This window comes from Microtus ochrogaster, linkage group LG3 (genome assembly GCF_000317375.1).
Source record: "Microtus ochrogaster isolate Prairie Vole_2 linkage group LG3, MicOch1.0, whole genome shotgun sequence".
In the NCBI taxonomy this organism is placed as follows: Eukaryota; Metazoa; Chordata; class Mammalia; order Rodentia; family Cricetidae; genus Microtus; species Microtus ochrogaster.
The window spans coordinates 47,864,367-47,883,330 of NC_022029.1; the positions used below are offsets into that span (position 1 = coordinate 47,864,367).

An 18,964-nucleotide genomic window follows, 5' to 3' on the forward strand; every position below is an offset into this window, starting at 1 on the left:
TTCAGTAACAGCCCATAGTGCTATTGGAAGGTAGTGGAACCTCTGGGAGGTCGACTGTAGAGGGAGAAACTTGGGTATCTGAGAGATGCCCATGAAAGGGGTATTTTTAACCATTGCTCTTTATCATTCTTGTGGTAAACAAGGCCTCTTTGATTCCATGTTCTATGATGTGTTATGGGCAATAGGCCCAAGTGACCATGGGTTGATATCTCTAGGCCTCTGAGTCTAAACCATTTTCTGTTTATAAGATGATTCTCTCAGGCATTTTGTCACAAAGCATATTAGCAGTGCTCTGAAGAAATCCGACTAGAATTGAGCCCAGAAGTAGTAAAAGAAGGGGAGGGCAGGGCAGTTAGCATAAACACATTAAACACTCTCTCAAAGACTATTTCCTTATTCTGCCAGTGATTGCCAGTGCTTTCAACTGTAGCAGAGAAACCATCATAAAATGCACACTAGCTACTATGAAATTATTTTAAAATACCTAAGAGTTACAGAAAACAAGTGGTAGATTTATGAGTGTTCTCAATATTTTTTCTCTTTTGTGTATTTTAAATTATTCATAACAAAATATCTCAATACATTTTCCTGTGGTCCAGCATTCTAGGAGTCCTGGAGTCAGGGTTAGTTGTTTCTAAACTCAGTCTGTTTAGAAACTGGCAATTTGTTTTGTTGGTTTTCCCAGTTGTTTATCTGCAACTGAGTGCAAGTGTATTGCTCTTACCAATCCTGTCCTCCTGGGCTCCAGTGTTCCTCAGAGCCTCAGCCTCCTGAGGAGCTGAGAGAGCAACTGTGTACGGCCACACAGTCTCTCACACCCCCTCACAGTGTCATTCTTATAGTTTAAGGCCATTTCACATCTGTGCACTGCTTTGAGGCTGCCCCTTTAATCCTGAGTTGATGTTGAACATGAAATGGGTCACTGTGAGTTGTACCTTATTGATGATTATATGTAAGCAGTATAAACAGACCTTTGAAAGTCCCATGTACTGCCATGTTTCCAGCATCGGTACCTGTCAGATGAGTTATTCTGTAATAAGCAGTGAAGAGAGCACACTGATAAAAGGCCCAGCCATAGCATGCAGAACAACGAGATGGAAAGACAAGTTTTCCTTAATTCTTCCTCTGAAATCACCTATCCTTAGATATAGTCTTGAGCAGAAGGACTGAGATACCTCCAACCCTGCCCTCCCCGCTTCCCCAAGAGGATTATACAGTTTACAAATCTGTATAGTAGAAGATAATACAGAAATAAGATGCTTCTCAAATGTCCAGTGAAAACAACACAGTCTGGCAACGGCCCTGAAACAAATACCCCAGATGTGGGTCTACAAGCAGAGAAGGAATCAGGCTTCTCAGACAAGTATTTAAAGAAGCTGGAATATAAAACTCTAAAAACTTTGTCATTTAGCAATTCACCCAAAATGGAGCTTAACTCTAGCAGCTAAATCCCCAGTCATATCCATGAAGCACAGTTCCTGACTATCTGGACCAGGACATTTGCAGGCTTGAGGTGAGAATGGGCTCTGTTGTCTTGCCTGTCTTGGACTCCTGCACTCATGCAGTCCTTGGGCCTTGGGTCTCTGAGCAGCCGAGATGACACCTGTGGACACCACATTCAGTAGTACTTTAGAGGGCCAACTTCCTGCAGGAGAGCAGGGCCATATTCCTGTCCCCAAACAGCATCCCCCATGAGATAAACACTTCTGCTTCTCACTTGCCTCCAGGGACTTTTTCCTGTCTTGATTTTTGAAAGTGTGTCATTGGACCAAAAGGCACACAAATTCCTGGATGACATTTAGCTTCCAGCTATGTAGGTAGGGAGCACCATCTACTCAAGCCCACTTCCCATATGAATTCATGGTATAATTTCTCATTAGGAACTTCATCTCCATCCCTTTCCCACACCCCAACAAACAACCACAGCACATGACCAAATTCACTTTTATTTTTGTATACATAGGAAACAGGACCCTATCAAAAGAGAACAAAGAAGAAATAGGAGCCCAGTGTTGCCAGGAAAGAGCATGCACAAGTCTCCTTCAGGTCTGGCCCCGAGCACCGCTCTGTAGGACCCCAGCACACGTAAGTGGAGCTGCAGGAAAGGGCGAACATTACTGAAGACAAGAAAACAAGAATGCTGGGGACTGTCCCCAGAAGTGCAATTTCCATAGGCTTTGCCCGTGTTTACGGCTGAAGGAATTCCAAGGCAAGCTCCATGGCAAACAAAATTTATCTGACACAGACATTGGAGTATAAAATTGCTGGGCCCTATCAGTCGCTCAGTTTCTCAAAAGGATTTGCTATCAAAAAGATAAAATGTAGTCATGGATGCTGAATGCCTTGATTCAGCTGTCCCCTGATGCAGTCAACAGGAGCAGCTCTCACTGTGCTTATTTTTAAAAGGAACAGAGGAAACTAAAATTAAAACCACAAGGGAACAGAAATGCTTGGACCGTGTAGTTGTCTTGATTGTAAACAGCAGACATTGTGCTTTGTTGTCTTGTTTAAAAAGGGGACCCAAACCTGGAGGGGTACTGGATCCAGGACAGGATCCAGGGATGCCAGAGACACAAGGGTGCTCAATGATATGGGCAGCAGCACTGTGTCCACGAACTGCCTTAAAGGGTGTTCATTCCTTCCCTGGAGTTTCTATGAAACTGTCTACCAAGTCCCCATGCTTCCTGTCCTTAAAACTAAGCCTCTGCTGCTACTGTCCTGATTCCTGAATCCCTGCCCCATATAAATACCCCAATAGAGCATGACACCATGCTTCCTGGTCTCGTAGGTGGTCAAGAACATTCCAGGAATATGTTTGGATACCCAATCCAATGAGTAACAATTTATCAAAAGGCTCTGATTGGTTCATTTAAAATGTCAGTCCCCTTACTCCCAGCCCAGTCCCCACAGTACGACACATAAAGTAATCTAGACATCTTAGCTATACTGCCTTGCTCTTAGTACACAAGGTCTCAATCTGGGTTTAAATACACATCAACGTGACTAACTACGCAAGGGAACACACTCCTCACTGTTAAGAACTCCCTCGGCTACTTGTAAATCTATGGGTGAGCTCGGATTCTCACCTGGGAAATAGCATCTCTAACTACACTTTCTTTCTCTAATTTGGTTATGTGGTCTGTGCAACTAAGTAGGTTTCCACTGTATCCAGAAACTTCCCGTCTTCTGAGTCTAGCACATCCATGCTAGGATCAAACACAACCCTAGTTCTTCTTCAGCAATGCTGGCCCTGCTTTGCTGAGCTCCTTCAACTCTTCTCTCCCCCTCCAAGGGTCTGTGTAAACTAACCAGTCTACTGTGTCTCCTGCTCCGACCTGGCCACGAAAGCCATCACCAGAACTACCTAGGGGAAGGGTTTTGAAGCCCTCTGGGCAGTGACCCCAAGGGTTCACTAGCCATCTGATCTTGAAGGACAGGACTCTCACTTCAATAAATGTAGAAAAAGAAAAGGGAACTTTTCTTTTTCCATCTGAAGCCACAGCATGATTCACAAAATGCAACGTCTCATTTGGAGCAGGGAGTGGTTTTTCCTAACTTAAAAGACTTTCCTCTTTAATGGTCTTTAGTTAACTGCAGATGTCCAACTGGGGCCTGATTCTGACCCTCATCTTGCACTGGAAGCAGGATACACTTGGGTCTTTACGGTCCCTATAGAGGAAAGCCTGTTTTCAAAACGTGAGTGGAGGCCAAGCAGCTTCAGCAGGCCTCCCCGGCACATTTCCACTGCTTCTATGAGGAGAACGGGCTAGGACAGTGGACAGCGGCCATTCAAGCTTCTCTTCCCACTACCACATGATGTGAGTCTTATTGCATCCTGACCTCTCACCTGCCCCGACATAGGCTATGCCTTCCTTTCCTCTTAGCCTCTCTCCCGAGGATCTACCCTAGCCACCGCAGGAATGTCAACCTTCGGGGACTGCTGCCACACTCTCCCAGAGAGCACAGACTACATCAGAAACAGAAGCGACAGAGGAGACACAGTATGAAATTCAAATGTCCTCCACAAAAAACTTGAAAGAGAGCTGGCTTGCTTTGAAGATATCAAAGAGCAGTTGCCCTTGGACCACCCTGTCAGCAAGTATCAGTGAGGATGGGGAGGACACACGGAAGGGCCTGTCCAGCCTCTTTGCCTTCTGGGTAGCATCTTGCTACTTGTCCTTCACCACCTGTTCATAGGGAGGTGGAGGTGTGTTGCAGTAGGAAGGAGGTGGTGGGTAGGTTGTGCCTCCGTGAGGTGAATTGGGTTGGACCTGGAAAGCCATTGCCATGGTATTGCCAACAGGATTCATCCCGGGTCCTCCAGGGTCAGTGTAATATGGCGGCCCCATCTGCTGGGTTCCTGAAAGACAAGATATCCGTATGTGAGTACAAAAGAGAAAACCCCACCATTTGGCACATCTCTGTACTACCCGGCCCCTTGTGCCCCCATCAGTCACCACACTACTGTCTATTAGGAACCAAACAGTCCTCGAGACAGTAAATAGCTAGATCAGGTAACAAGCAAGAGAAACACGTGGTCTTGCCCTTGGGGAGCACAGTTCCTCTGGAGAGGTGTGCTGCTGAAATATCATCAGTCTCCAGAGCGCAATAAAGTACAGGAGTATGAAAGAATGAGGGAGTGTCCTAGGGAGGCACTGGAGCCCATCACAAACTGCGGGAGCTGAAAACAAGGCAGCTCACTTTGCTGGAGCCGGTGAAGTACGTGCTGGAAGTGTGGTTGCAGGAGTGTGCCCAGTCCAGGTGGAAGCTGGACCACAGAGAGTCGTCACTGTGCCCTGGCTGTGAGAAGATCCCCTAAGTAATCTGTTGGCCCAGATTTATCATCGTCCCCCCAACACAGTTTGAAAACAATTTACCAGAAATTCACTGTATCTGAAGGTGAGGTCTCCATTCCTGTACCACTTTATGAAGACAAAAGGTATCTGTCATCCAGGTGGGCCAAAGGGAACTCCCACAGGCCCATGCTGGGTATACCTGGCAGTTTCCTGATATATGCCTCCTCCTTCTTTGACAGAAGGAAATGCCTATTATGTACACTGAGAGGACCAGAGGAAAAGGATGGGGGACCCAGTTGCCTGTGACAGGCGGGCATAGGGAAGGCTGCTGTCTCTGGGCTAGAGATATTGCTTGGTCTGTGTTTGTAATGTCCCCACAGTGGGGCTGCTCAGATTAACACTGGCTCATGGATTTTGTAGGGATTGGCAAACTGGATGTACCTTAAATTTTCACAAAATATTTGACATAGAGATACATTTATGATGTTAGAAAAGCATAACAAACAAAAGGTGGGGAAGACATATCACACAGAGGGGGACAGAAAGAAGACGGATCCATGTTTGACTGAGCAGAGATGCATACTCAGGGAAGTAAAAGCAGAAAGACAGCGATGCATGCACGAAACCCATGGAGACAAGGCTGACGAGTTAGGCAGATATCCCCAGACCTCAGAGAGACCGTTTCAAAGACCTGTTCCCAATGTGCACATGATTCTACGGAAATGAAAAACTTCAGAACTACAGTCAACTACATCACAAATGATACAGTAAGAACAAAAGTTCCCAAGGAAACCAATACAGTCAAATGTAATGGACAAATATGCAAAGCAGGATCACAAATACAGATTAAAGCTGTGAACCAGAGCAAAACTGGACAAGACTTTCAGGTGAATGAAGGTGTTAACACAAAAACCACAGCTCTCATCTCAAAGGGAGTAGGAGATGGTTTATCCTGGAGCCTAATCCGAGTGACCACGGCCCAGGAATATGGAGCTAGGTCACCCAGTTTCTGTGTTCCAGAGTGGAAGCACTTCCGAGGGCTTTTTTTTTTAAATGGGAGCAGAACAAAGAAAGTCATAAATCAAAGAGATTTTAAAATAAATTGGTGGGTACATCAGGGAAGTAGGTTACAGCAAGGCAGATGGACATTTGCGACACCATTCTTCGCCTTGCCATTGGTGGAGAAAGGGGTTTTGCTAATACATTCCAAAGGTTTGTATCTGTTTATCAGGATGTTGGGTCTGATGCAGAGCTGGGCAATGAGTGGCTATGAAAGAAGCCAAAGATGTCACAAAGAAACTGTAGTTGGGCTATGATCAGCAGTGGACTCTCCACCATCGTTTACAGTTCTAACGGGTTATCAGCCCATGTGAACGGCTTCTTCCCAGGGGTTCTTTTTACCAAGGATAAAGATGAAGAACTGTTTAGGAAATTTAGTCTGTCTTTTAGCACAGACTTTGATCAACTCCAAAAAAGAATATAAAAGAAATTAATATATCACCTCAATTACAAAAATCCACAGTTTGAGAACTAATAAAATAGGTTCATCTATTTCAAAATAGTTAATGTTCTGACATAAACCTGGGATCTAACCCCTGTGTTTAAAGCAATAAGATGTTCTAGAAGGAATTGGGTTACTCTTAATAACATTTTGTGATAATCATCATTCTTGTTGACTTTTCAATGTATTGAAAAATCTCAAAGCCTTAATGTACCTTTGGTCAAATATTCTCCCCTACCATATATAAACACATATACATAATTGGCTGAACTTGTACACAGTGCATTGTTTACTCCCACTCAGCCCTCTCCTAACTCCCTCCTGTCACATCTGCTACCCTTCTGCCTACACATCCCCATTCTACATTCATACCATTGTTTTGCAATCCTCTTATTTTAACTAGGTCTATCTGTGACCACAGACATTGAATTCTTTGAAGTCTTTCAATTCCTTGGAGACATTTACTCTTTTGTTGTTGTTGTTGTTTGCTTAATGTCACTCTCAGTATGTTGTCACTGGTATATAGGAAATCAATGACTTTTATGTGCTAACTGTGTATCCTGCCACTTCACTGAAAGTGTTTGTCATCTACCTAGATACCACATCAGCTATGACAATGCCAATAGGCCAATCTGATGGAGACAATGCTTCATTTGAGGGTTGCTCTTCCCAGGTAGGCAAAAACAGCCACCACAGTGATCAGGAGCATGCTATGCACGCATGAGGTTGAGAGAAGAGCATATCATGTCACATGGGGTGACAGAGGAGCACTCCACAGGCTTGTCCAGGAGATTGTACCATGTGCAAATGGAGATTTTAGATGGAGGACATAAGCTTTTCTAGCGGAATGTTTTTTAACCAATGTACATAAGGTAGGAAGATAGTATCCTGGCGGATCTGAAGAAAACAAAAGGCAAGTGTAGTGTAGGTGTGGAATGAACCAGAAGAGAAGCCGTAATAAAGATCAGAGTCAACCAGGCAACTAGAGATAGGGGAAAGTGAGAGGCAGAAGGTCTGTGTGGACCACAGGTAGGATTTCCACCTGAGGAAAGTGGGAAATATTTAGAAAACCGAGAGCACAAGTTCTCACTTCTGTTTAGGCTAAGGCTGCTTTGTTAGAAATTGACAGAAGCAAGAGGAATTGAATACCAAAAGACAAGGTCAGTTAGGAAACGCTAGTGTCCATCTGAACAAAAAATGAGGAAGATGGGAGAGCACCATGCCATTTTATAAAAAAGACGTTAGCATTCCTGAATGCAGGGGCACCCTCAAACCAATCTCCTATGACACACAGGATGCCTGTATTATCCCTCCAGCCCTAACTATCTCCCCCAAAGCAGCCTTGTGTGCTTTCACTTTGACTTGGAGGATAACTTAACTGTCAAAGCATCACTCTTGGTGTTCATTTTGTAGTGGTTTGTATTAGTTAGCGAGACACCTAACCACAACTGTGGGATGGCATACTTACAGAACTGAGACATCAAAATTGTCAGCAAACTATGAATGCAATCACCATAAATGTATGACTTGAAGGAATGAAATCTCATCTCTCAAAGAGACTAAGTACCACAACTAACTACTTCATTTAAAAAGGTGACATTAGAGGAAATGATTTTTATGTAAATGACAGCAATACCACAGATTATATTAATACCACAGATTATATTAATACCACAGTAATACCACAGATTATATTGATGGCTATTCTCCTCACCATTAATAGCAGAGCCATCCTACAAAAGATTCACACACTTCCTTCTTTACCAAGGGCTTCTTTAGGTTGTTTTCTCATACAATTGTATTATTATTATTATTTTATATTTGTAGTAGTAGTAATAGTAGTAGTATCAACAGCATCCTGCAAATCTCTAGTCAACCTCAAACTTGCTAAGTAGTCAATAGTGCCCTTAAAACTTCTGACCCTTCTGCCTCCACCTCTTGAGTATTAGAATTAGATCCAGAAGCTCCCATGTCTGATATTGTGTGGGGCTGGGGACAGAGTCCAGGGCTTTGTGAATATTAGTTAAGTTAGGTAACTGATACACATGCTTAGCCTCTCCTCATAAACTGTGTGGTGAGCCTTGTTTCTGACTGTGGACTTTAGTGTTGCTATATAAATTCCACAAGGAACAGGCACGGTTTATCTTTGATTTTTATGACCTAGACTATCTCCCTCACGGTCAGTCACTAGTTCACTAAGCTCTATGGGAACTCTGGTCTTTCTGAACCCAAACTCCTTTTCCCCTTCAAACATATTCCTCAACCGTGGCCAAAGTTTTTACAATTTCTTCCAGTGTTATGTTTCTAAAGGGTTGGGGCACAAGGCTACAAGTGGTTGGCTAATGTTTTCTGAGTAAGGAAATGAATGGATGAAGCTGGTCTTTCTTTCTTGTCTTGGTGCCAAAAGGATGTGGACCCAGATAGCAAAAAGACCATGGGATTTGATGAGGTCAGATTTTCTCTTTCTTCTATGCAGAGATGAAAACATGGACTTCTTTCCTTCACGTGATTTAATTTTTTAGGCAAGGTACTGACAAGCTAAAGGATCAGTGACTCACCCTATGGTGCATGGACTTCAGGGTTCCATATCCCATTCAGCATCTTTTTTTATTCTCAGAACTTCAACTACTCAACTCTCCTCTCTTGTCTTCTGTTGTGTATTCTCAATAAACCCCAGAGTTTCAAGTAAAAACATTTTGGTTCCCCCAGTTTCAAAAGGAGCTTTGCCTCTGAACTTCCATCTCCACAACTACTTTACCTATACATTCTGATTAGCTCAGAGTCCTACTCGGCCCATGCAAAAGCCCCAGAACTATGATGCTAGACCATCCTTCTCACCGCCAATCAGCAGCACCTCTTCACTGTGTGCCTCATTAATGGTGCTGGACACGGATGCTGGTCCTACCAGTACTATAAGCTCCCTCTCACACCAGCCTATAGAGTGCTGCCCTTTCCTGCCTTCCAGGGAATGAATCTTCCGCTGTTTCTTCTTCATTACCAAGCATAGTTTAAAAGATGTCTTGGTGCATTCCTAAAATCAAAGCACTGGACAGGCTGGGGCAAGAAGATATGAAGTCTCAAGATAGCCTGGACCACACACTGTTAAAGTCCAGTCTGGGCTACAGGGTGAGACACTGTCTCTAAAAGCCAAGGGCTGGGACTATACCTTGGAGAGAGAGTAGTATTTGTGTCAACCATGGTTGACACAATGAGCATACACATTGGTTCACTAAAATCCAGTTTCTGTCCTTCATACTACCAATAAGAGAAAAGTGGAATCCCCCAGCAAGTGCACAAAGTCCTTGCATACATCTCAGCATTGATCAGGCCTCTTCTGTGTGCCACCCAGCTCGACTAAGTTTACGTTCTTGAAAAAGGAATTTGGGGCAACTAGCAACTCACTGTAGAGACCTAGGGGCCTAAACTAATGTCTTCTGCAGCTGGGATCCTTTAACTCCAGTGGGGTCTGCAATACTGGTGGTTATGGGGTAAATAAGGGCACTTGTGTTTCTGAATGCTTCCAGGTACCACTTAGAGCATGGATGGAATAGTAGCAAACCTCAGCACCCTCACTATGCCTTTTAGCCCCACGATAACAACTTTGATCTAAGATGTATGATACCAGTCCTAAGTCCTTGACATCCTCACACTGGCAGACTAACCAATGGTCTTTTTTTATGCTTTCACAGGTACTTTATTCTTTTTTTAAAACTCGGTGTTCCTCCCGATATAGACTGTTATTATTTACTGCAGTTAACAGTGACTATTTGAAACTCTGTGGGCATCTTAAAGAGACTGATGAAATGTCATTTCCACATAGTGTGCTCCACTAATCTTGTCTCCAACCCACTCATCTACCTGCAGGGTGGGATGAATGGACATACTCTCCCCAAGGCCTCCAGGTAGAAGCCATGACTGGAGCAGGGCCATGTGAACACAATCAAGATAGTGGCCTCAACTTCATCAAACATAAAATCTTTCGTTCAGAGAAAGGATGAGCAGTGCCTGTCCACTCTAGCTGCTGGGACCTTGCAACTCTCCATTTTCAGAAGGTTCCATCCAAGGCAGGGAACCTCAGAGGCATTGTCAAAACTCACATACTAGCTGTTGCCTTGAGGGGGGCAACATCAACTACCATAGGATGAGGAAGATTTACACATTTAAGGCAAAAGTGTCCTGTAAGAACTAAGAAATAGCTAATTATCTTTGATCTTAAAATATTACTTGAGGTAATATGCTCTACAAGGCCAGTAGTGACTTCTATAAAAATGTCTACTGCTGCACTACTTATGAATATTCAAATAGGTACACAATGCATACTTACTGAGTAATTTTTTAAGATGCAAAACAAACAAACAAAAAAACAACAAAATCATAAGCAATCATAAAAACACCAAATAAATTGTCATTTAATAACATACTTACTCCAGATGAATTAAGAATGGTAGGGTCATTATTGTTTATATATAAAAGTGTATATATTAAACAGCTTTTTAAAGGAAAAAGGAAAAAGCATCTATGCATATATGAACCGTGTATCACTCACACAGGGTACATCAACAATAATATAAAAACATGAGCTGATAGGCACAGAATATATTGCATTGCTACCAGCAGAAATAGCCAATAAAACCAGTCATTAGAAATTAAAACAGTCTGATTTATCTCTTTAAGCACACTCTGGGCATTATAAATGGCAGAAGAGGACAAACAAAGATGAGGCAGGCTGACCTGGAGCAGGGTTTGGTGACTGCCTGGTGTAGGACACATTGAATGTGGGCTCCTCGATGAGTGGTGGTGGATACATGCGCCGGCGGATGAAGAAACCAGCTCCACAACAGAAGAGCACACCCATCATCAACAGGAACCTGCAGAGATCAAGACACAGGCTGAGGCCAGGCTCTAGAATGGTAACAAAAATGCCGGATGATTCCCAGTTGTTTTTGGAATACTACTCCAAAGTGGCAAAGCAGAGAGATTCATCAAGCTGTGGGAAGCCTCCAGCCATGAAGGCATACGACTAGCCTTGGTCCTCCCCAAGTGTTTCACCTTGGGACAATCCTCCTATGGATGGTATCAGCGAAATACTTGTCCTGCATTTTCTCAATGGAGGTTCTCTTCTCTCTGATGAGTCTAGCCTGTGTCAAGTTGACGTAAATAAGCCAGTCCACTAACTATACATAATCATCTGTGCGGTGTGCTGTTTTTTTTTTCCAATTTGACACAAACATATCTGGGAAGATAGAATAGTAAATGAGAAAATATCTCCATGAGACTCCCCATAGGCAAGTCTGTGGGGGCATTTTCTTGATTGACTGATGTGGGAGGGCCAAACTCACTGTGAGCACCCCTGGGTAGGTGGACATGGGATACAGAAGAAAGCAGGCTGAGGAAGTCATGAGGAGCAAGCCCTTAAGCAGTGTCCCTGGGCAGCTTCTGCTTCAGTTCCGGCCCTGACTTCCCTCAGTGACAGAACTTGACCTGAGAGTTGTGAGATGAAATACATCCCTTCCTTCCTCCTCGAGTTGCTTTAGGAACGGTGTTTTATTACAGTAGTAGAAATCCTACCAAAGACAGTCAGTGAGTCCCTTTCCCACACCTCGATGGACTTAATTTTTAATAGAAGAGAAACCCGAAAGGCAAATGCACAAACTATTTATTCCTAACAAGTAAGCGATCAGAAAGAAAAATGAAGGCTGGAAGAACAGACCTGTGTGAAATATTTTCTATCAAAACTCCTCACTATAGTTTGAGTGTGTAATTCAGTGCACTGGGAGGCGTACACAAAGATACTATTGCACATGAGAATGGACAAATACTCTCCTCCAGCCATATCTGAGCTATGTTCTAAAGGAGAAGGCGGTGCCTTGAGGAGGAACAGGAAGTCTGGTGAGAAGAATGACGTGTGACGAGGCCTAGAGCAGGGAAAGCTCAGGGGAGAGACACAAGAGTTGGCCCTGGAGGGATGTGGGAAGTAGATTCTGAGGTCTGGAGAAGGAAAGAACCTCATCAGCAAAGATGCTGGAATCACACAAGGGGCAGCATCTGTCTGTCTCTGCCTCCTCTGTCCCCCTGCCCCTCCCTGTCTCCAGCTTCCCTTCTCCCCCTCCCCCACTCTCTGTCTTTCTCTCCTCCCTCTCCCCTCTCCCCTCTCCCACTCTATCTCCATCAGTATAGTCCTACATCCCCAGACCCTTGTTTTTCACTGCATTTTTCACTCTCAGGTAGGGTCTCATTAAACTGGCTCGAATGCACTCTACAGTCCATGCAGGTTTTCAACATGTAATTTTCCTGCCTTAGCCTCCCAGGCAGCTGAGATTACAGGGCAGTACCACTAAGCCTAGCTGGACTTGCCTCTTTAGGTTTATCATCTTACCTTTAACGTGAAGTCCTACAAACATATCTGAGAACAGTGACTCAAAGCCTAGAGTATACAGGGATGTACACAGCGATTCACTGCTGGCCATTCCAATGGATCTGGCTCTCTGGTTTGCAAATAAGTCATTTGAGGTCTTCACTATGATACGAGGTCAAGATGTTGATTATACTGCCAAATGGAACTTTTTTCCCTCCTAAATGAAAAATGACACTGTACCTCACACTTAAGAAGGAAGGACAGCACAGAGTCACTTGACAGACCAGCTGTGTCTTTGGTAATACATGTAATTGATCTGTTCCTCATTGAAATATTAGCCTGAAGACTTACTTCTAATGGGGGAGGGGGGTTGACAAAGGCCAGGAAAATGAACTTCAAGTTAGCTGGGTGAGAGTTGTGGCAACTAATGAGAAAAGTTGTTTTCAAAGGATTATATCCACAGGCAGGGTGCCCACTGTAGTCTGTCGTACAGCATAGTTGGGAAGCTTCCCAAGGGTTGGTTAGAAGGCGAAGTTGCTTTCATTTTCTAAAGTCAGAAATAATCCAGTTTCTTTAATTCAGTTTGCCTTTTTAATTCTTTTAACATGGCAGTTTCCCAGCCTGCAATCTCCTGGTGAGGGGCACCAATAACACAAGACCCTGTTGCCTGGATCCATTCCAGGAGCGGTATGGGAACCTCCAGTGGCAGGCTCATCCACACAGCTATCCCTGCCCATCTCTCCCATTTTGCAACATGTGCTTTACAATGCTAATGAGGGGTACAAACAGCCACCATTCTAAAACTGGAAAATTTCATTCAAACCTCAGCTTTGTTTCTATAGCTGGCAGGGCCTCTTAAAAGCATTCTCCTCCCAACTGCAGTAAAGAAGCAGAGGCCAAGAACCTGGACAACAAAGAGGACCCTAAGAGAGACATACATGACTACATAGGAAGGAGAAAGAGACAAGAAGATCTGAGTAAATTGGGAGCGTGGGTGTCACAGGGAAGGGTAGAAGGGGAGAGGGGAGGAAGGGAGGTGAGCAGAGAAAAATGTATAGAGCAAAAAAAAAAAAAAAAAAAAAAAAAAAGCAAAAAAAAAAAAAAGAAAGAAAAGAACGAAAAGCAGCCGCAGAGGTCAGCTGAGGACATTGAACTAACTGATAGCACTGACTTTTTCCTCTCTCAGCCTGAGACCTCCTCTCCACAAAACACTTACCTCATCATGCTGGGAACAACCTCACCAAAAGAGCTGCTCAAAACCTTTGCAACGTTTCCCCGAATTGCTGGCATTAGGAGTTTTGTGGAGGCTGGACAGATGGCTCAGTGGTTAAGAGTACTGATTGCTCTTCCAGAGGACCTGGGTTCAATTCCCAGCATCCACATGGCAGCTCACGACTGTCTATAACTCCAGGATCCATCACTCTCATGCAGACAATACATATAGGAAAAACGCCAATGCACATAAAACAAAAATAAATAAAGATTTGCGCACTGTCTGCAGAGTACTCCCATATAACGGCCTACTTGTTACTGAAGGGTTAATGACCTAAAAGCCTCAGGTAGATGGAGCAAGTCCAGACAGTAAAGCCGACTTGTCTGATAACACCTGTGGGCTGTTGGGATCCAATGAGCTCCTGATAAGGAGATCGATGTACCTGCATCTGCTGCTATCTACCACTGTGAAGCTGCAGAAGAAATGACCTGAAGATGAATATACCACCCTGTTCCCCCATGCACACAAAAGCCCCCTGTGCATGCACACAGTTGGAATGATGCAGGTCTAGAAGCTAATTACTTTATCTTGGACTAGCTTTAGCCCCTAAATAGCCATGCCTTTCCCACCTCTGTGTCAGGACTAACACCCTGTGACTAACAAATAGAGGAAAACCCTGTGACTAATAGATGAAAACTGTTTGGAATCTATCAAATTATCAGCCTCCTCCTAGCTTCCAGGAACCCAAAAGCTAAGAATGTCATCAGATAGGCATCTAATGCCTGCAGAAAAGCTTTTTCTATCCTGCTGTAACGATCTCTCTGATGTACCCACCAATGTATTTTAAAATTGTCAGGACTTGCTACTGTCTTTATTCTGTAAAACCATTAGACTTCATGAGACTGTTTCCCTTCCCCATCCTGAAACAGGAGAATCATAGAGTCCATTCCAGAGGGTTTGGCCTTCAGCACCAGGGAGCCTCCCCCTACCCCCCCCCCAGCCCCCCTACTCCCACTCCAATGATCTCTTACTGAAAGCAGAGCAAAGCTTTGCTGAGGCTTTGTCTTAAGCTCTATTCCCGATCCTCTGAAACTGCCCACACTACAAGAAAAGCATCCCCTGACGCAGGCTGAGCCCTTTGGAATGGACTCTAGAGTCTCTCATGTTCTGTTCTGCTAAGTCTCCTTTCTTGATCTGTTTCTGAAACTAGTATCATTTTATCATCATCCACTTTACAGGATGATGGCTTATCAACAACCCTCGATTTATGCTCCACAGATTTTAGGAGCCCAGGCATGGGTGTTCTGAAATAGCTTAAGAAATGTCAGGTGGTCCCTTGGAAGTCACATATGCCTGAAAACAAATGTCTTCTCATCCCTCATCATAAACTGCTTTACAACACTAGAAGGGCCCTCCTTCCCTGCTGAGAAAGGGTCCTGGTACATAAAAACAGCTTGGTTCCTCTGGAGGAAAGGTCTTGTGTGACATTTTACAACATAACGGTCACCCTGTAAAGACCCCTTAGCCTACACCAGGTGAGATGTGACTATAGCCTTTTAACTTTAAAAATGCTACCCTCGTTTGTCTCTGCAACAAGTGTCTAAGGCCTGAGTGTACTCCTAGCATTCTAGAGAACTCACGATTCTCTCAATAGACTTAATAAAGCATGGTGATCTGTAACGTCCTCACATGGATTATTTCATTTGAAGCCCCAGTGAGCAATCCCACGCCAACACAGGACCCAACCTCACTGGGCCTTCCTGGCTAAGGAGAGGTTGAGCTACATGTGAGGATTCCTTGACAAACATCCCAGGGTCACTGAAATCGGAAAGGTCTGGAAAGGCTGCTGTTTTCCCAGACAAAATGGATGAGTCCTCTGACATCCTTAGGAGGTAAATTGGTGTACTGGATTCCATTAAAAGGTTTGTGCCTTGTATAGGCCTCTTAGAGGAGCCTTCTTAGGGAGGAGAAGGATGGGCCTCTGAGGCCCCATGGGGCAGGCCTCTTGGGGCGTCATTTTTTGATATTTTGAGGATGATATGCCCCTTTGAGAAGCTTTAAAGTTTCTGAAGAAAACTTGTACTGAGGATCCGCCCCTTGTCGTCCTGTGCTATGCTGGGATACCAATTGCAGAGGGCTTTGTTTTCTGATTCCACCTCTCATGAATGACCAGCCAACTATATACATGACTCAGTACACACAGGGCAAGCTCTGTGGGGGGAGTTATTTTGTTGATTTGTTATTGGTGTTTCTGTCTTATTTTGTGCCCCCTCCCTTGGTTCTGAGAGACAGGTGGACCGCACTCATTTTGGCTTCATGATGGCTTCTCTTGGCTGCACACTTCACTCTTGCTTTTTTGAGTCACAGGATCACTGCAGCTTGGGTGCCTGGGGCATTCTTTACATTCTCTGTCCTTACGGTTGCCAGTATTTGTTATTTGTTCTGTGTATCCTCTCTTGTTATCTGTGGTCTTCCCAGTTACATACCCTTTCCTCCAGGTCGGGGAATCTGCAAGCATACCAAACAGCTCCTGGAGTCACCTGCCTGGGAACCTTTCTTACTCCCAGGACATGTGATGGGTCTTACATGGAGTTGAGATGCCTATTTTTTATTGCTATTGCCTTTATCTTTCTAATAAATTTCAACAAGCCACTTATTTTCCTTGTAATGCGGGGACCACCCAATCCAAGATTTCACCCCTTAAATGTATACTGAAGAGATCTGAGGAGGACTGTGGTATTTCACTCTTCAAGGAAAAGCTGCACACTTTTTGTGAAGTCGACTGGCCTTCTATGAAGTAGATTGAACATTAAACCTCCCAAGGGTTTTTGGCGTTGGCTGCTGATATAGACGCTGGGAGACCATGTTACTTTGAGAAAGCCTTCCTGTCCAAACACTTACAAATGAAAAAGGGCTAGTTCAGGAGCCACTACCACAGTTAAGGATGGTCCGCCTGGGTCACAAACTCCTTGTGGTGGTCTCAGATTGCCCCTTTCCTCCTCTAAGCAGAGATCTTTGAAAATTAGGCACTGCACTCATCTTACTCCCCAGGACAATAAAATGTCCTCTGCCTGTCCACAGCTTAACTCAGCTGCCCTTCTGTCTGAAGACCATTTCCTCACTTGGTTGTGCCTCCCAAACGATTCTTCCTCTGCTTCTCCCTGGCTCTCAGTCTCAGAGACCTACCCCACCTCTTCTCATCCTTGTCACTCAGCTCCCACTTAACATCCCACTCAGAGCCTGGAACTTAGCCAACTTCCCTCTTCCTTCTCTCAAAGGGCTCCCCTGGTCCACAGGGAGTGAGCCATAGAGGCTTGCTGATGGAACCCTGTAAGACAACCCAGCTGCAACAGGACGGCAAATAGCACAGGGTGAGTGGTGGCTGCAAGAGCAAGGAAGCAGGGGCTGCGGCTGTGATGCAGACAGGAACAAAGCAGCCCCTCCCATTTCCTTATCCCAGCCAAGACCCCTGGCATCCTGGTAGCCTTGCCAGCCTGGGAATCCAGGACCCCACCTCAGAATGACCACAAAGTAGAAGGCAAGTTTCAGTGTGGGGATGCCTCTTAGCTGTGTGGCTCAGGACAGCCTGGAGGTCGGCTCTATATTAGGTCCTAATGCCTACCATTTCTACTGTGTCTCTAAGCCTGCTTCTCCTGAGATAGGATATTCTTCCTGTTCTTGGGCCTCCTTTGCCTTAAGCCCGTGGTCTACCTTTGCCTCTGTCCTAGAGTCTGCGTACTCTTGCTTTTATTTTACTTTTCAGTTTTAAAGACACAGACATCAAGAGGGGGTGTGGGGGGAGGGGAAACAACCTGATGTCAGAAGTTTTGAGTTCCCTTGTCTAATTTTCACTTTCTGTTTACTGCTCTCTAGTTTATCATACATTATTCTGCAACCTGATGTCTTTATAAGAAAAAAATACTTATTAAGCTTTTCAAGTTGTTTGCCTCCACCTGTAGACACACACACACAAACTGGTTAAAGATCTGGGTTAATCCATGATTATCACAGGAAGCAGAGATGCAAGGCAAGGAGCTGAGAGCTTTCCATCCTGACCCACAGGCAGAGAGACACTGAGTCTGGTCAGGGCTTCTGAAATCTCACCCCCAGTGACACACTTCCTCCAACAAGGCCACACCTCCTAGTCCTTTCCAAATGGTTACAACAACTAGGGATCCAGCATTTAAATACATGAACCAATGGGGGCCATTCTCATTGAAACCACCACAAACACTCCGTGTCTGAAACCTTCCAATAACAGTTCCAGCTGTGGCCGAGTACCCAGAGATGGCCTTGTTATGTTATTACTCCTTTAAGAAAGGAGCGACAGGCAAGTCCTGGGCCCTCAACTGAGTATCCAGTCAACTCCTCGCTCCTGCCAGCTGGTTAAATGCAATCAGCGCTTAACTGTATTTGACATCAAGGTTGGAGAAACTAGGGCATACAGGCTAAAAACTAAGAATGGGAAGAGGGCCCACCAATGCAGCAAGGAAAAAGCTGTTGTATATATTGTTTAAAGACCCCAATGAAATTAGATATTGCCTAGTAAGCCCCCTTAGGAAAAAGTTCTTACAAAAAATGGTGAGTTTATTTATGACTAGTATTTGAAACTGTTAAATCAGAAAGGTTTGTATATAAAGGTTATAATGGCTAGCTGTAATTCCAGATGCCCTTTGAATACATACACCCTTCTTAGTTCTGATTTACAAAAATGTTCCCCCATTCAAGCTCATGTATATCTTTAAAGCTTTTGCTAAAATTTAAACTTTCTTCCTCTCAGGATCTGTAAGACCATTGCGGGGTGGAGGGGGAAAATTGAAAAAAAACAAAAAACAAAAAATAAAACTATAAAAATTCCAATTAGAAAAATAGCTCAAAACTTACAACAGAAAAGGTTACTACTTAGCAGTCTGTATACAGGTAATCTCAATTTGCTACAGTATGCCATGTATATAATCTGAATCCAACTATTGTTTAGAGAAATAAAATTTAAAAATAAATAGATACGGCCGGGCGGTGGTGGCGCACGCCTTTAATCCCAGCACTTGGGAGGCAGAGGCAGGCGGATCTCTGTGAGTTCGAGACCAGCCTGGTCTACA

At 44.2% G+C, this 18,964-nt stretch overlaps 1 protein-coding gene across 1 annotated transcript in view; it reads right to left on the reverse strand.

Annotated features, from left to right (window-relative positions):
• Nucleotides 1-1,913: 1,913 nt before the first annotated feature.
• Vopp1 (VOPP1, WBP1/VOPP1 family member) overlaps nucleotides 1,914-18,964 on the reverse strand; it is a 70,207-nt gene continuing 53,156 nt past the window's right edge. Inside the window, exons 4-5 of the mRNA XM_005360889.3 lie at nucleotides 11,029-11,165; nucleotides 1,914-4,360 (exon numbers count right to left, since the gene is read on the reverse strand). Coding sequence (XP_005360946.1) covers nucleotides 4,170-4,360; nucleotides 11,029-11,165 — 328 coding nt within the window. The 3' untranslated portion in view covers nucleotides 1,914-4,169. The remainder of the gene's footprint in view (nucleotides 4,361-11,028; nucleotides 11,166-18,964) is intronic.